Source organism: Dasypus novemcinctus, chromosome 13 (genome assembly GCF_030445035.2).
Source record: "Dasypus novemcinctus isolate mDasNov1 chromosome 13, mDasNov1.1.hap2, whole genome shotgun sequence".
In the NCBI taxonomy this organism is placed as follows: Eukaryota; Metazoa; Chordata; class Mammalia; order Cingulata; family Dasypodidae; genus Dasypus; species Dasypus novemcinctus.
Window position 1 is genome coordinate 57,990,485 of NC_080685.1, and position 17,494 is coordinate 58,007,978.

General features: G+C 39.3%; 1 protein-coding gene across 3 annotated transcripts in view; it reads left to right on the top strand.

Moving 5' to 3' along the window:
• FAM20B (FAM20B glycosaminoglycan xylosylkinase) overlaps positions 1-17,275 on the top strand; it is a 65,477-nt gene extending 48,202 nt beyond the window's left edge. For all 3 annotated transcript variants that reach the window (XM_004478224.5, XM_004478225.5, XM_004478226.4), the window contains exons 5-8: positions 8,194-8,365; positions 8,577-8,768; positions 9,703-9,762; positions 13,315-17,275. In XM_004478224.5, coding sequence (XP_004478281.1) covers positions 8,194-8,365; positions 8,577-8,768; positions 9,703-9,762; positions 13,315-13,546 — 656 coding nt within the window. In that variant the 3' untranslated portion in view covers positions 13,547-17,275. The remainder of the gene's footprint in view (positions 1-8,193; positions 8,366-8,576; positions 8,769-9,702; positions 9,763-13,314) is intronic.
• The last annotated feature ends 219 nt before the right edge of the window (positions 17,276-17,494 follow it).

A 17,494-nucleotide genomic window follows, 5' to 3' on the forward strand; every position in this document is an offset into this window, starting at 1 on the left:
TAATGTCCTCCAGGTTCATACATGTTGTCATATGTTTCACGACTTCATTTCTCCTTACCACTGCATAATATTCCATCATATGTATATTCCACAATTTGTTTATCCATTCATTAGTTGATGGACACCTGGGTTATTTCCAACTCTTGGCAATCATGAGTAATGCTGTTGTGAACATTGGTGTGCAAATGTCTATTTGTGTCACTGCTCTCAGTACTTCTGGGTATATATTATATCTAGCAATGAAGTATTGCTGGGTCCCATGGCAAGTCTATATTCAACTTCCTTAGGAACTGCCAAACAGTCTCACAGTAGCTATACCATTCTACATTCCCACCAACAGTGAATAAGCATTCCTGTCTCTCCACATCCTCTCCAACATTTATAGTTTTCTGACTTTTTAATAGCAACCAGTCTAATAGTGTGATATGGTATCTCATTATAGTTTTGATATGCATTTCCCTAATCTCTAGTGATGTTGAACATTTTCTTCATGTTTCTTTGCCATTTGTATTTCTTCTTTATAGACAGTTGTCTTTTCAAGTCTTTTGCCCAATTTTTAATCAGATATTTTTTCTTTATTGTTGAGTTGTATGATCTTATATATCACGGATATTAAACCTTTATCAGATATGTGATTGCCAAATATTCTTCCATTGAGTTAGCTGCCTTTTCACCCTTTTGACAGAGTCCTTTGAGGTGCAAAGTGTTGAAGTTTGTGGAGGCCCCATTTATCTATTTTTTGTTTTGTTGCTTGTGCTTTTGGGTATAACGTTTAAGAACTACCACCTACCACAAGATCTTGAAGATGTTTTGCTATATTTTCTTCTAGGAGTTTTATGGTTGTTGTTTTTATATTTAAGTCCTTGATCCATTTTGAGTTATTTGTATAAGGTGTGAGATAGGGGTCTTCTTTCTTTCTTTTGTATATGGATATCCAGTTCTCCCAGCACTTGTTGAATAGACTATTCTGGCCCAACTGGTGGGCTTAAGAGCCTTGTCAAAATTGCTTAATTGTAGATGTGAGGGTCAATTTCTGAGTTTTTTATTTAGTTCCATTGATCAATCTGTCTGTCCTTATGCCAGTACCATGCTGTTTTTATCACTGTAACTAAGTAATATGTTTTAAAGTCAGGAAGTGAAAGTCCTCTAACTTACTCTTTTTTAAGACATTTTTTGCTGCTTGGGGCCCCTTATCCCTCCAAATAAATATGATAATAGGCTTTTTGATTTCTGCAAAAAAGGCTGTTGGGATTTTTATTGGTATTGCATTGAATCTGTGAATCAGTTTGGGTAGAATTGACATCTTAGTTTTCCAATCCATGAACATGGAATGTCCTTCCATTTATTTAAGTCTTCTTCAGTTTCTTTTAGCAATGTTTTGTAGTTTACTGAATACAGGTCTTTTATGTTCTTGGCTAAGTTAGCTCCTAAATATTTGATTGTTTTAGTCACTATTATAAATGGAATTTTTTTTCTGATTTCCTCCTCAGATTGCACATCAGTATTGTATAGAAATGCTATTATTTGTGCATAGAACCTTATATCCTGCAACTTTGCTGAACTCATCTATTAATTCTTGTAGCTTTCTTGTGGAATTTTCAGGCAATTCTAGCTATAGGATCCATGTCATCAGTGAATAGTGAAAGTTTTACTTCTTCCTTTCCTATTTAGGTTCCTTTTATTTCTTTTTCTAGCCTAATTGCTCTAGCTAGAACTTCTAGCACAATATTGAACAATAATGGTAACAGAGGGCATCGTTGTCTTTTTTCCTGATCTCAGTGGGAAAGCTTTCAGTCTTTCACCATGGAGCACAATGCTAGCTGTAGGTTTTTCATATGTGCACTTGACCATATTGAGAAAGTTTCCTTCTGTTCCTACCTTTTGGAGTGTTTTTTATCAAGAAACAGTGCTATATCTTATCAAATGTCTTTTGTGCATCAATTGAGAGGATCATGTGATTTTTCCTTCTTCAGTTTATCAGTGTAATTTATTACATGAATTGGTTTTTTTGTGTTGAACCACTCTTTTATACCTGGGATAAAACCCACTTGATCATGGTGTGTAATTTTTTTTTTCAAGATTTATTTATTTCCTCCCCTCCCCCACCCTGCTGTTTTTGTTTGTCCATTCACTGTATAATCTTCTGTATCTATTTCTCTCTCTCTCTCTCTCTCTTTTTTTTTTGTCTTCTCATTTTTTCTCCTCTAGGATTCACCGGGATTCAATCCTGGGGACCTCTGATGTGGAGAGAGGTTCCCTGTCAGCCACACCACCTCAGTTCCTGGTTTCTGCTGTGCTTCACCTTGACTCTCCTCTTTATTTCTCTTTCGTTGCATCATCTTGCTGCCTGATTCACTTGTGCAGGCACTGACTTACCATGCGGGTACTCACCTTACTGCATAGGCACTGGGCTCACCATGTAGGCACTCACATGGACATTCAGCTCACCACATGGGCACTCTCATGGGTGCTTGGCTCACCCCACAGACACTGGCCTGCCGTGCAGGCACGCTTTCTCTTCTTTTTCACCAGGAGGTCCCAGAGATTGAACCCAGGTCCTCCCATATGGTAGGCAGAGGCCCTATTGCTTGAGCCACATCCACTTCCTGTAATTCATTTAATGTGCTCTTGAATTCAGTTTGCAAGTATTTTGTTGAGGATTTTTACATCTATATTCATTAGAGATATTGGTCTGTAATTTTCTTTTTTCATAGTATCTTTATCTGGTTTTGGTATTAGAGTTATGTTGGCTTTATAGAATGAGTTTGGTAGCATTCTTTCCTGTTCAATCTTCGGAAGAACTTGAGCAAGATCATTATTACTTTATCTTCAAATGACTGGTAGAATTCACCTATGAAGCCCTCTGGTCCCAGGCTTTTCATCTTCGGAAGGTTTTTGATGACTGTTTCAATCTCTTCACTTGTGATTCGTTTGTTGAGGTCTTCTCTTTCTTCTAAGTCAGTGTAGGTGGTTCATGTGTTTCTAGGAATTTGTCCATCTCATCTACATTTTCTAGTTTTTTGGCATACAGTTGTCCAAAGTATCCTCTTATGATCTCTCTTATTTCTGTGGGTCAGTGGTAATGTCCCCACCCTCATTTTTTATTTTGTGTCTTCTCTCTTTTGTTCTTTACAGTCTAGCTAAGCGTTTATCAATTTTGTCGATCTTCTCAAAGAACCAACTTTTGGTTTTGTTGATTCTATTTTTTTTTTCTTCTCAATTTCATTTATATCTGCTCAAATCTTATTTCCTTCAGCTTGGTTTGGGATTAGTTTGCTGAATAGTAAATGTCTTGGGTTAGGTCTTTTCATGTTTACTCTGTTTGGGTTGCATTGTCCTTCTTGGATATTGATATTTATGTCTTTCATAATGGTAGGAAAGTTGTCAATCATTATTTCCTCATATATTCTTTCTGCCCCTTTTCCATTCTTTTCTCCTTCTGGGATGCCACTAATGCATACGTTTTTGTGTTTCGTGTTGTTATTCAATTCCCTGAGACCCTGTTCCATTTTTTCCATTCTCTTTTCTTTCTGTTCTCCTGTCTTTTCCAGTTGAGATGTTCTGTCTTCAAAATCACTAATTTTGTCTTCTAGAATTTCAAATCTGCTCTTACATGCCTCTAATATATTTTTTTTAAGATTTATTTTTTATTTATTTCTCTCTGCTTCCCCGCCCTTCCCCCCCCCCAGTTGTTTGCGCTCAGTGTCCAATTGCTGTATGTTCTTCTGTGTCCACTTGTATTCTTGTCAGCAGCACCTGGAATCTGTGCCTCATTTTGTTGCATCATTTTGCTGTGTCAGCTCTCCATATGTCTGGTGCCATTCCTGGGTAGGCTGCACTTTTTTCACGCTAGGTGGCTCTCCTTACGGCGTGCACTCCTTGTGCATGGGGCTCCCGTACGCGGGGGACACCCCTGCATGGCACGGCACTCCTTGCGTGCATCAGCACTGCATGTGGGCCAGCTCATCACATGGGTCAGGAGGCCCTGGGTTTGAACCTTGGACCTCCCATGTGGTAGGCAGACGCCCTATCCGTTGGACCAAATCCGCTTCCCTAATGTATTTTTAATCTCATCCGTCATGTCTTTCATTTCCATAAGGTCAGTTTCTTTTCTTTGCAGACTTTCAAATTGTTCTTTATGCTGTCCCAATGTCTTCTTAATATTCTTTATCTCTTAAGTCATATTTTCTTTCAATTCTTTAAAATGATTTAGGAGAGTTGTATGATTAACATTGATTAATTTTCTCAAATCCTGAATCTGTTCAGGGCATTTGGTTTGTACCTTTGGCTGGGCTTCTCTTCCTGTATCCTAGTGTGGCTTGTAAATTTTTGCTGATGTCTAAGTATCTAATATATTGGTGAATTTACTCTGATAGCCAATTTCTGTCTCTTGCCTATTATTATTTTTTCACAACTCTTTGATATTTGGTTTAGCTTATACTAAGTTTTTAAATTGCTCAGCTTAAGTTACCAAATTTGTGCCAGGGACTCACTAATGGGTTCAGACTTTCTCCCAGGGATGGGATAAAGAGAGCTCTAAAAGCAGTTTATGGCCCTGTAATTTCCAGACCTGCCAGCAGATGGCAGTAGCCAACACACCTTTCCAAGGAGGTGTATCTCTCAGTTTTCCTGTTTTCCTCTGGCCAGAGCTGAGATTCAGAGTGGGCTCCGCTGGCTAAATTCACTGAAGAAAAGCCCCTGATTCTCCCTCCCTTTTTCCCTTGTAACAGCTGGTAGGCAGGAAGACCCTGCTCCCCTTTCCATCAGCTGAAATGAGCAGGGGTTTTTACCCCCACTGAATATCTCTGGAGTTGGATAGGGGAGCCCTTCCCAGCAGTGGGGAGGTTTAGTAACTCAGTTTTTTATTTTGGCTTCTTCATCTCTCTGTCCCTCACCCTCCTGGGAGTTGTGAAGCAGTGTCCTGGTCTACTGGCCCCCAAAGCAGGTCCCTCAGGCAGCCTTTGGCTATTTCTCTGTTTCCTTTGTGTGTGTGAGAGCTGAGCCTTTTATGCCCAATCCATTGCCATGTTCCCTGTTTGTATATTTTAATATGTAATGGATCAGTCTTTTCTGATAGATTTTCTGGTTTTAGGTCCTAGCTTTGCTCATGCCAAGGTTTTGGAAGAATTCTGTCTTACTTTCTTTTAGCACTTTTGCAGTTTTATTTTGTACGTTTAAGTTTTTTATATAGTTGGAGTTTATCCTATTGTGTGGAATGAGGTATAGCTTTTTTTCCAGATGGCTTCCAGTTGACCTAATATCATTTATGGAAGAATCCATCTTTTCTGCATTGTAGTAAATTTTCATTTGTATCCTTGGGTATCTGGACTTTTATTCTCTTCTTTGGACATTATGACTGTTCATGAGCTTGTCTTTAGTGTTTTAGTAACTGAGACTTAGTGTTTTGATATTTTGTAGGGCTAGTTTCCCTCTGCTCTGTTTTCAAGAGTTTCCTAGCAATTCTTGTTTTTTTTTAATGATCTGTAAAAATCATTATATCTAGTTATCCTCTAAAAAATCTACTGGTATTTCTAATTGGATCAAGTTAAAGTTAGAGGTTTATATTTTTATAATTATAAACATTGTAAATGTTTATTTTTCAATTAATTCAAGTCTTCTTTACCTAGAAAAGTTTATAAGATAAAAGAGAGTGATCTAATCAGCAGTGTGGGTATATGTTTAGGTGATTAGTTTTTATTTAGGGTATATTTTGCCAGAAATTGGAAATACTGAAAAGTTTGAACACTCACTCCCCATGGATACTATACATAAACAGTCATTTAAGGCCTATATGAGGCTTTTTAGGTGTAAGGAATTTTGCCTGTTCATGGCTAAGTTTCATGGAGGGGGATGGGCAGAGGAAACATAACTTACCTATTTTTTTCCCCAAAGATTTATTTTTTATTTATTTCTCTTCCCTTCCCTGCCTCCTCACCCCCCCCCCCCCCAGTTGTCTACTGTCTGTCCATTTGCTGTGTATTCTTCTGTGTCCACTTATATTCTTGTCAGTGGCACTGGGAGTCTGTTTCTCTTTTTGTTGAGTCATCTTGCTGCGTCAGCTCTCGGTGTATGCAGCATCACTCCTGGGCAGCCTGCACTTTTTTCACGTGGGGCAGCTTTTCTTATGGGGTGCACTCCTTGTGTGTAGGGCTCTCCTACATGGGGGACACCCCTATGTGGCATGGCACTCCTTGTGCACATCAGCACTGTGCGTGGGCCAGCTGACCACACGAGTCAGGAGGCCCTGGGTTTGAACCTTGGACCTCCCATGTGGTAGGCGGATGCCCTATCCATTGGGCCAAATCAGCTTCCCATAACTTACCTTTAAAATTTAAAAAAATTTTTTTAAAGTTCATTTTGAAATAAATTTAAATTGACATTAAAAATTACAGCTCCATGGAGCTTTCACATACCCGCCTCCCAGATTTCCTCAACTGTTGTAACACTTCCGAACTATTTGAGAATAGGTTGCAGATGTGAATGCCTCATGACTCCTTAAAATTTCAGTGAATGTTTCCCAACTACCAGGACACTCTCATACGTAATCACATTCATCCATCAAAATTAAGACATAAACTTTGATTCAGTATCACCATCTAATCCATAGAACCTAGGCAGATTTTCCACTTGTTTCTGTAATGCTCTGAATAAATCCACTATTCAACTGTGTTTTTTTAACCTCCATTAAGACATCCTCAGTCTTTCCTTGCTTTCATGACCTCAACACTTTCAAAAAGTATAGGTCAGTTGCTTTGTAGAATGTCTCTCAGTTTGGGTTTGTCTGATGTTTCCTAATGATTTAAAAATTTTTTCAGGAAATACCTGAGAAGTAATATTGTACTCTTCTCAGTATATCATATCAGGAGGCACACGATGTTAATGTGTTGCTATGTCCTGTTACTGGTGATGTTAACTCTTTTATCAACTTGATTAGCATGGTATCTGCAGAGTTTCTCCAATATAAACTTAATAGCTAACAAGTATGTTGTTCTTTTAATAAGCAATTACTAAGTACCTTGTAGGGAGATACTATAGAGCTATATAAATGTTCTATTTCTTATAAAACTTTCACCCATACTAGCTATTGTCATTGTTGTCTGAACCACGTATCCTATGGTAGTTGCCAAATGCTGATTTTCTTATTCCATCATTCCTTCTAGATTTATTAGTTGCCGTTCTCTTGAGGGATAGAGCTCCTCCCCAATCTGTTTATATTACTGTGAACCCACAGACTATTAATTTGCTTGGTTATAGTTTGTCACTATCATTATTTGTTTTGATGCTCAGACTGTCCTGATTTGGCCCATGGGAACCTGTATAAACTAGCTCCTGTGCCATTTTAGAATGCACCCATCGTTTTCTGAGAACGTCCTTACTAACTGACATAGCAAGCTCATCTTGTACTTTCCCTGCCACAGCCCTGCAGCCAGCTGTTTCTCCAAGGAGCCCTGAATCCTTTTAATATGGTATTAAAATGGTATTAAGGAATTAATATATGGATGGTAGGTGTGCTAATTTCTACCAGAGTGTCATTGTCTCTAGGTTCTCTTGATAGAGGTAGGAAATGTTTATGTATGTATATACATACACATATATGTATATGTGTGTATATATGTGTTAAAACCATCAATGTACACCAGTATCTGTAATTCTAACCCAATACTCAAGACTTGTTCTAGCCTTCCCTCTTTCAATATGGTTACCTCCCTCCTCCATCTGTGAGGAGCCAGGCTCCCATTATCCTCAGTCCATTTCCTTATTTGCCAAACCCTCCCATATATAACCAAACCTCCTGGCCACAGCTTGGTCCCAGACATGCCCTCTCTCTCCCCTAGGCGCTCTTGCCAAAATGTCAGCCTTGGTGAACAGGAAGAGGGCATTACTTGCCTTTCCTTTGATTTTAGAAAGATACTGATGACATTAGTTGACTTCTGAGAGAGAAGCTGGGTAGCAGGAACTCAGAGGGGGAGGGAGACTTACTTTTTAATCTACATCCTTTTGTACCTTTTGAATTGTCTACACTGTGTGCTCTTATTGCCTACTCAGAAAATAAATAAATGTTTTAACTGTAATAAGTTCAGGATCTTAACATTCACAAACCCTGTTTACTCAGCTGCTGCTTCTGCATTGTTTGGGGAGAATTTGGAGTCATCTTTTTCCTTTAAGTATATTTGGCTCCTTTTTCTCCTTTAGGAAACAATACTTGCTTCTACGGGAAGTGTTATTACTGCCGAGAAACAGAGCCAGCTTGTGCCGATGGAGACACAATGGAGGGATCTGTTACACTCTGGCTCCCAGATGTGTGGCCTCTGCAGAAACACCGACACCCATGGGGCAGGACTTACCGAGAGGGCAAATTGGCCAGGTAAATGCTCCTGTCAGCCACTCTTTGATTCTCCACTGTGCCTGGCCAGATGCAGACCTGCATGGGAGCCAGAGGTTCTGCCCAAGGCCCAAAGGACTGTAGGGTCAAGGGTGAACCTGCCAGGCAAGAACTCTGCCTTCTCTTTGTTTTAAACAGTGCTAGGTACAATGTTGACTCAGTAACTGACCCTGGTGATGTTGCTTGCCTCCAGGTGGGAGTATGATGAGAGCTACTGCGATGCTGTGAAGAAAACGTCCCCTTATGACTCTGGCCCACGCCTCCTGGACATCATTGACACAGCTGTCTTTGATTACCTGATTGGCAATGCTGACCGCCATCACTACGAGAGCTTTCAAGATGATGAAGGCGCTAGTATGCTCATCCTTCTTGATAATGCCAAAAGGTAGGACTGGCAGGGTTTTTGTGTATCCAAGAAAGAGATTTTCCAGAGTGTCCTAAACACAGTTGACAGAAGGCACACTTCCCTTTTCTGCTTGAGATCTTCACCACTGGCCCCCAGCCTCCCATCTGGGTTTGCCCTCCCTCCACAAAGGTGGTTCTTTCCAAAGAGTCAAAGACTCCTGATAGACAGCTGGAAACCAAGGTCTTTAATGTAATCACTCCTTGTCTTGGCTATCTATGAGTTGACAATCTTGAGAAATACAAATTTAGTAGAACATGAAACAATCTTATAATTAAATTTATTCTATCCAAAGGTTGACACAGTAATTTTAAAAAACCATTTGATAGGCTATTTTGCTGCTTTTATGGTAGTCTAGGCCCTGACTTATTGCTTTCATGGGAAAAAGAGCAACTGTTTGGTTATCTATCTTGAATAAGATAAATTTATTTTGAATAAATGAATATCCTTTTTTTTTTAGACCTGAGCTATTTGAAGACCACAGCGTATTTTCAGTTTGTACTATTTGTTTTACCTCGTACCCATTTTAGTGCCACGCTCTCAGATATACTCTATAAGTGTTTGCTAAATAAAATACTTCTCTGGAGCCCGGAATTGCCCAGGCATTAGGTCACTGCTGTTAATATCAGTTGGTTGAGAATAAGCGGAGACTTGGGTCCTCAGCAAAGAATCTTTGGCAGCATTTGCTAATGATACCACTAGCGTCTAGAGAATACCACATGCTCCATGAAAGATGATTATAGCTCCAGAAAGTGAGGGGCCAACAAACACTGCTGCTTCCTCTCTTTTTAAGTGATTTGAGCCATTGGAACCTGCAATTATCAAGGATCACATTTGGGTTTCTTATAGAATTTGTTTTTGCTTTATGCTAAAAAGTGCTTCCAGCTAATTCACTAAATTTTCATTTAATTTTCAGCTTTGGGAACCCCTCCCTGGATGAGAGAAGCATTCTCGCCCCTCTCTATCAGTGTTGCATGTGAGTTACAGGCATCAAATACATGTGCCTGCATTGACATCCTCTTTAGGCTCTGATAACAGCACATCAATTTTCTTAGCCTTAAAACTTGCTGTACTTTTCCTATTTTCCAGTCTAGAACCCTTGGAGAGCCTAGAATGGGGGCTCAGGGAAAGGTGGTGAGCAGGTACCCAAACCTCAGGATTCATTTGGGTTTATATAAATAGAAGTTTTCAGTCTATCAGACCATATTTGGTTTAATGTCAAAATATACTGTCATCTTCCCCACCCCCACAAAAGAATATCTTCTAGTAAAATCTGGGTCTCAGAGGTACCATGCTTACAATGTGGCTTCAAGTTCTTTCTCAACTGACCATATACCACCTGGGGTATGCAGATCTCAGGTTGAAATTGTCTAAACCAAAAGTAACTTTTTCCATAGGTATTTAATATTTTAAAATCTGTGTTAAAAAAAATAAAAAAATAAATTAAAAAAACAAAACAAAGGTTGAGTTCTTAAAGCATTTATTATCAGATCATCATTGCTGACTTTTTTTTTACTTTTTATTTTGAAATAATTACAAATTTACAGTAAAGTTGTAAACATAGTACAAAAACAATACAGAGAACTCTGTTATATCCTCCATCCAGATTTACCAACTTTTAACATTCTACCACATTTGCTAGTTCTTTCTTCCATCAATCTATTTACCTATATATTTTCTAAACATAGATTTACATACATTATGCTTCTTTAACGCTTAATACTTCCATGTACGTTTCCTAAAAACAAGGAAATTCACTTATATAATCACATTATGTACATTTATCAAGTTCAAGAAATTTAAACATTAAAGTATTCAATGCCTATATTTCACTGTTTTCAGTTTTCCAAATAATGTACTTTTAGGCATTTTCTTCTCTGTTATTAGATCCAGTCCAGGATCATGTATTGTTTTTAATTGTCATTGTCTCTTTAGTCTCTTTCATTTTTTAAAAATTGTGGTACCATATATACAACCAAAAATTTCCTAGCCCCACAACTCCCAAGCATACAATTCATTGTTATAAACCATTTTTACAATGTTGTGCTACCGTCTCTACCCTCCATTACCAAAACTTTTCTGTCATCTCCATCAGAAATCCTGTGCCCTTGATGCTTTGACACCCCATCCCTACCCCACTCCCACCCTTGGTAACCTGCACTCTACTTTTTGTCTCTGAATTTGCATTTCTAAGTATTTCATATAAGTCATATAATTTTAAAGCAACAAGAATCTGCTGGGATCCACCATGCTTAGCTAAAAAGAGAAGCAAGTACAGGGGTACCACTAAATCCTGGTTAATGCTCAGAGACCCTCATACCACATAAGACTGTCCCTCCTAGTAGCTGGTCTGTTTTTGTCTAATGTTTTTTTTCCTTTTTGTTTCTTCTTTAAAAAAAAAACAACAACAGAAATTTGCAGAAAGTCACAGTTTACCCAGGCAACTCTTAATTGTCTTCATTAATACTGGGAAGCAGTGATACATTCAATCCAAAAATTGTGGTTGGCTTTGAAGGAAGATGTTTTTGTAGTAATAGTGTAGCAGTCTGGTCCTGTCAGACAGAAAAGACACAGTGGGTAAAACAAGGGAAGTGTAATGTAAAGACTTAACTAATATTATTCTTTAATAATTATTAAACTCTGATAAAAGAAAAGAGAATGCCCAAGGAAGCACAAACTTGGAAGGGGAACCCCTTCCCCAACACTGGAATTTGGAACACATTGGAGAAAGTGTGGTTCAGTCCACTGGATAGCAGAATTCACTGCTTTGCCTAGGCCAGAGCTGGTCTGCACGCACCAGACAAACAGGAAGCAACCCTCTGGAGTACAGGCAGTGTACAAGGAGCCAGCAACTGGGGTACAGAGAGAGGGACGGACTGTAGGAACCCTCTGGGCTGCAGGCGATCCAGGCTTGTGGACCTCCGCAGGGAAAAGGGGTACAAATGTGGGCAGCAGCCTTTGGGGTGCTGGTTTCCATGTCGACAGGGCCTCAGGAAGATTATCACCATGCCTGGCCTACACAGCAAGGTCACTGAGGTTCTGCACACCTTCTGGCCTTCTGGCATGTAGCTGGGCAGAGGTCCTCAAGCCCACACCACTGACCCACCCGGCAGCAGCTAGAAACAGCAGGAGAGCTCTTCCTTTTGCAGTGTCTCCAGCGCCCTCAATTGAAAACACTTAATAGAGCAATGCTTAAAGGAATTCTGTCTGTTAGAGCAGAGCATATATTGAAGGGGGAATTGGGGGCTAAGAAGCAATAAATTGATAACTTAGTCCTAGAGGGGAAGCTCTGATGCCATGGGCATGTGTAGTATATTTCAGAATAGCAAAACTACTGCATCTGCTTGTCTGTCCCTTCCATGTTTCCATGCAAAGATTCATCTTCTTTATTTTAAATAATTGCCAAAGGGGCCACATCTTTCAGTATCAGACTTTTCTGCACATCTAGTAATTCCCACTTTGTTCATAAGAGGTAAATTTATCTTAAAAAGACTTTTGCTACAATAAATGGAAGGTCCTCTTTAATTGATAACATAAATAAGGGAAACAGGCAAAATAAATAAATCCCCAAAATAAATTTTCCTAATTATAATATTAATAGTAAATTTTTTAAAAAGTTCAGAAACATAAATAAGAAAATGAAAAGTACTCATTAACATCAACAGGTATGTCCTGTAAACATTGCAGTGTACTTTATTCTAATCGTGTGTATACATGTAAACATATATACACACATTTTCCTTCCTGACAGATGTAGAATGAAACAGATTTTCTCCCCATTTTTTTTCCAACCAAATAGTACATTGTTGTACTTTTTCCCAGGCCACCATGCATGGTATTCTCTTGAGTGGATGAGCCATAATCTGTTTATTTCCCAGTGGTTGGGCATTCAGATTGTTTCCCATTTTTCCTGTTATAAATAGCACTGCAGGGGAAACGGACTTGGCCTAGTGGTTAGGGGGTCTGTCTACCACATGGGAGGTCCGCGGTTCAAATCCCGGGCCTCCTTGACCCCTGTGGAGCTGGCCCATGCGCAGTGCTGATGTGCGCAAGGAGTGCCCTGCCACGCAGGGGTGTCCCCCGCGTAGGGGAGCCCCACGCTCAAGGAGTGCGCCCCATAAGGAGAGCCGCCCAGCGCGAAAGAAAGTACAGCCTGCCCAGGAATGGTGCCGCCCACACTTCCCGTGCTGCTGATGACAACAGAAGCAGACAAAGAAACAAGACGCAGCAAATAGACACAGAGAACAGACAACCGGGGGAGGAGGGGAAATTAAATAAAATAAATCTTTAAAAAAAAAAAATAGCACTGTAGCGAACATAAACATGTACAAATCTTTGTTTGTAACTCTGATTAATTACCCAAAAAAAAAAATCAAAATAGGACAATGTGACTTACAATGTAGTAAAATAGAAATGAATTTTTTTTCAGTTGAGGTATATTTTACATTGTTATTTTATTTACTTTCGTCTGCCAGACAGGCTTTAAATTCCATTTGTATGTAACTTCTCCTAACACTTTTTTCTCCAGCATTCGGGTTTCCACCTGGAACAGATTAAACTACTTAAAGAACGGTGTGCTGAAGTCTGCCTTAAAGTCTGCCATGGCCCATGACCCCATCGCCCCAGTGCTCTCCGGGCTTCACCTGGACGCCGTGGACCCGCGGCTGCTGAGTGTCCTGGCCACTGTGAAGCAGTGCACTGACCAGTTTGGGGCAGACTCTGTGCTGGTGGAAGACAGGATGCCTCTCTCCCACTTGTAATTCTCAACACAGAATATGTGAAACTTCTTTTTACAAAGATAGAAAAACAGCACAATCAATTCTAAATGTTATCAGATGCATTGGAAATGGCCAGCATCAAGTTCTGGTGACAGGGAACAGGGTGGCCTTGGATGTCTTTGGTGTTTTCTGTAGCAGAAGGTAAAGCAAAGACTACAAGTTTCCGACCACACAGCTGTTCCTGCTGAATCACCTCTGACTTCCTTGGCATCGTATACCCATTCTAGAAATGGGCACCATAGTCTTAATTTCTGCCAAAGGACAGAGAAGTGACATGGGCTAGGCTAATGCTGGCATTGGTTCTGGAGTGTGTGTTTTGAGTTTAACTTTACAGTCCTTTCTCCACCAGTGTGGATTTTCTGAAAAACTCTTTACAATCTCTTGCGTCCTTTTCATCAGGACTAGTCAAATTGGGAAGCTTACTGCCTCCTAAGGAGTGGCGGGAAATAAAACCTTGCATTCTCTTGATTCAAAATAGCACTCTCTGTTGGAGGGGATATGTTTTTAAGATAACATTGGAGAGAAAGGCAAAAGCAGAAAAGGAGTTTGGGCTACAAGCTGTTGGGTAGTGGTACTTTTGATGATTCTTAGGGAAGAAGGAAGAGAAAGAGATCACATGGTAAACCCAGAATTGGGAAGATGATTGAATTGTATACTGAGATCGTTAGTGAAAACAGATCCCCCTGTATTTAGGTTCTTCAGGTGTGTAAAAAGCAAAGATCACTTTGTTCCTAAGTAAAACCTGCATTCTCATAGTTGTGTCAAAATTAACCAAATAATTGTTTCTAAAGAAAATATTGTACATCCCAAGCATGATTCTCTTATGAAGACTTTTTCCCCCTTTTTCCCAAAGCAGGCAAATCCTCTCTTAATTAACACAGCAAGCGGAAATAATACTTTGAATAAGATTCAGTTTGCCTGTGTTCTCTGCTATCTTCATTTCTCCTCGGAACTGAATTTCCTCCTCTGCCTTTAAGGCGTTTGGACATTGAAGCTGCTGCTCCCAAGAGATTGGCAACCCTCTCTGTGCCTTTCTTGTGAGAAAAGCCAGCTCACTCCTACAGATGATAGTGCACTCCTGCTGATGGCTGGACTTATGATCTGGGTCATGAAAAAGCCTGGAAGGCAAGATTTTAAGCCTTCTGATCCTTGAAATTAAGGAAGTTACCATGAGCAGCCTTAAGATTTTGATTTATATCAAACCGTAATTTCATTGTTTAGTCTCTAGTGGTGTTCTGAACCCATGATGTAGTACAATCCGCCCATCTCTGAGCATGCACACATTTTGGGTTGCTAAGCCACAGGCTCATTTTTGTGTTCTGGCAAAGAGGTTTGATATGTAAGCAGTTGTAGTAAAATAGAGGGCCAGAAGATGACATGCCTGCTGTGCCCATCACCTGTGCTCAGAGCTGTGTGTTTCTCTCCTGCATCTTGTCTGGGTGCTGTTCCAGTTTTGTACTTCTGTTAAGCAGAGACTAATATTTATTTAGAATGTTGCTGAACAAATTTCATGTTAGCCCTTGGAGACCAGTTGTAGGCAACCACACTTTTAAAAATACACCTTTAGGATTTACGCCCCAATTTTCTCTTATTGAAAAATAAATGAGTAACTTGTAACCGTGTTCAAATCACATGGAATTAGGGAACTTCTGTACTTTTTATATATGTTTTAACTGGGCATGGGCTGAGTTATAAAGAGGGTATTAAATTTAAGAAGGCAAATATTAGCACAAAACTGAAAGTGTTAACAAAAGGTGGCATTGATTTCCATTTTCAGGCCATTTTCTATTTTGTGTGCATCCAGGAAAATTCATCATTCAGATTGAGAATATCTTGGATAGTGCTTACCCTAAAGCTTCTGGGAGATAGCTGGAGGGAGACAGTAGGAAGGCTGTTCTCCTTGATAAATGTTAGTTGATCTAAATTATGAATTAGTGTCCTTTCAATCATATGATGCCATACAGTATGCCACACTGGAATAAGTAAAAACTGTTCCCAAACTGGGAACTCCATTTATAACACTGATGGTAGAAGATCCTGCTAGGGCAAAAAGCAGGAGGGAAAGCTGCTTTGAAAAACATCTCATCTTTCTACAAAATATTGCCGAAAATGTATCATTTAATTTTCTCCCTACTGATTTCATACTCATGATCTTACTATTCAGATCCATAATAGCTACAGCTAGAATTATGCTAATAGAGTGGTATGACATTACACTGAGAATATACGTTTATGTTGAGTCAGGATTGGATTAAGCTGAAAGAGTTTGTTGAAGCAGTCTTGGAGAAAACCAACCATAAGTTTGCAGCCCTAAAATTCACAAACACTACTTCTGTTAGAAAATAGAGGTATATATCTTTATAAAGTTTTATGACACTGTCCTCTTCATGGTTTATTTATTAGAATCTAGCGTTATCACAATCAAAACAAATCATCAGAGGGGTTTTTGGTGTGTGATCAACCCTGTTTATTGTACTTAGCTAATATCTAAAGGTGGATGTGGATACATTTTAATATTATAAAACAAGAAAAATCAGAACTGATGGCCATTTTCTGCTCTCTCTCCACTTTATTCAAAAGTTTGAGTGGGTATAGAGGTTTCATTCTAAAACTCTTCCTTAATATGAGACTAGCTTGTGGGTTTGGAGAGGGCCATAAATAACTTTCCGGGAAAAACAAATTAATAGAATCTGCTTGCTCAGAGTATTGTTCAGTAATAGTGTTGATGAGGCATTTCTCCTCATTAATTAACCCTGTTTTTACTCAGGGTTAATATCACATAGAATTTAAGATTGAAATAGAAGAATTCAGGTACATCTACTGCATATTATTTTGGGAAAGATGACTCCTATAGATGGAAATTTTTTCAGTGTCACCTGAAGGCAACATGTCCTTCCCATGAAATCCATCTTTCTTTTCTTCAAAAAAGGGGGAAAAAAAGGTCTTTTGGCCTCCCTTTCTCATCCATCATACTCCTTCAGTGTCACTCCTCTATCTTGTTTGATCTGTAAATGATCACACCTGAATAATAGTAAAAAGCTGTCAGGGAGCTATCTCACATGAGACAGACATCCTGTGATCTTGAGCTTCAGGAAACATTAGTAAAGGTATATGTATATATATGTAGTCATATATGTTATTCTAGCAAGAAAACATATTTATTTTGACACAGGGAAACATTGACTTATGTTGCTGAAGGACTTGAAGCTAGAAAAAGGCTGTCTTCTCAGTCTCCGAACCTGAGTACTGGGTGACATAAAGACCATTCATTTAGCAACACCAATTGAGCAATTCTGGGGTGCCAGCTCTGGCTGGGCACACTAGTGAGCCGGACAGACCTGACTTCATGAAACATACTGTACAGAGGAAGGCCTGTTTTTCTCCCTTTGATTCCTCAAGTCTGGGTGGTGAAAAGGTAGGGGCTGGGTACTATACTACCCTAGGTTTTTCAGGAACCAAATACAAAGTGTGGGGAGAACTGGGAATAACTTAACTGGGAAGCTAATTTATTTGCTTATAAGGGAAGTGGAGGAACCACTTCTCTCTGTTTTGTTCTGCCAAGGATTTCTTTTCAGAGCTGTTGCACAAATAGAGGTTGTACTTGGTAAGACACCAAATAATATTGACAGATGCAAACCTAAATTTCCAGTATGTTCCATGGGTTTTAATTCTGGAGAAAACAAAACAAATGAATAAAGATTTTAATAAATACTGATGTATCATCTTTTTTTCTTAACCTTTTTTTTCCTTTCAGTCTATTTCCTATTTCAGTCTCCTATCAGTTTTGTCAGGGGATAGGGATGATTACATCTTTTGCACCCACTTAAAATGTCCACAGCAATTGCTTCACAGTGTCTTGATGGGTAAGAACTCGAAATTTCCTTGCCAGTCTTCAAAGGGCCCACACCAATTTGTGACTGTACCAAGAAT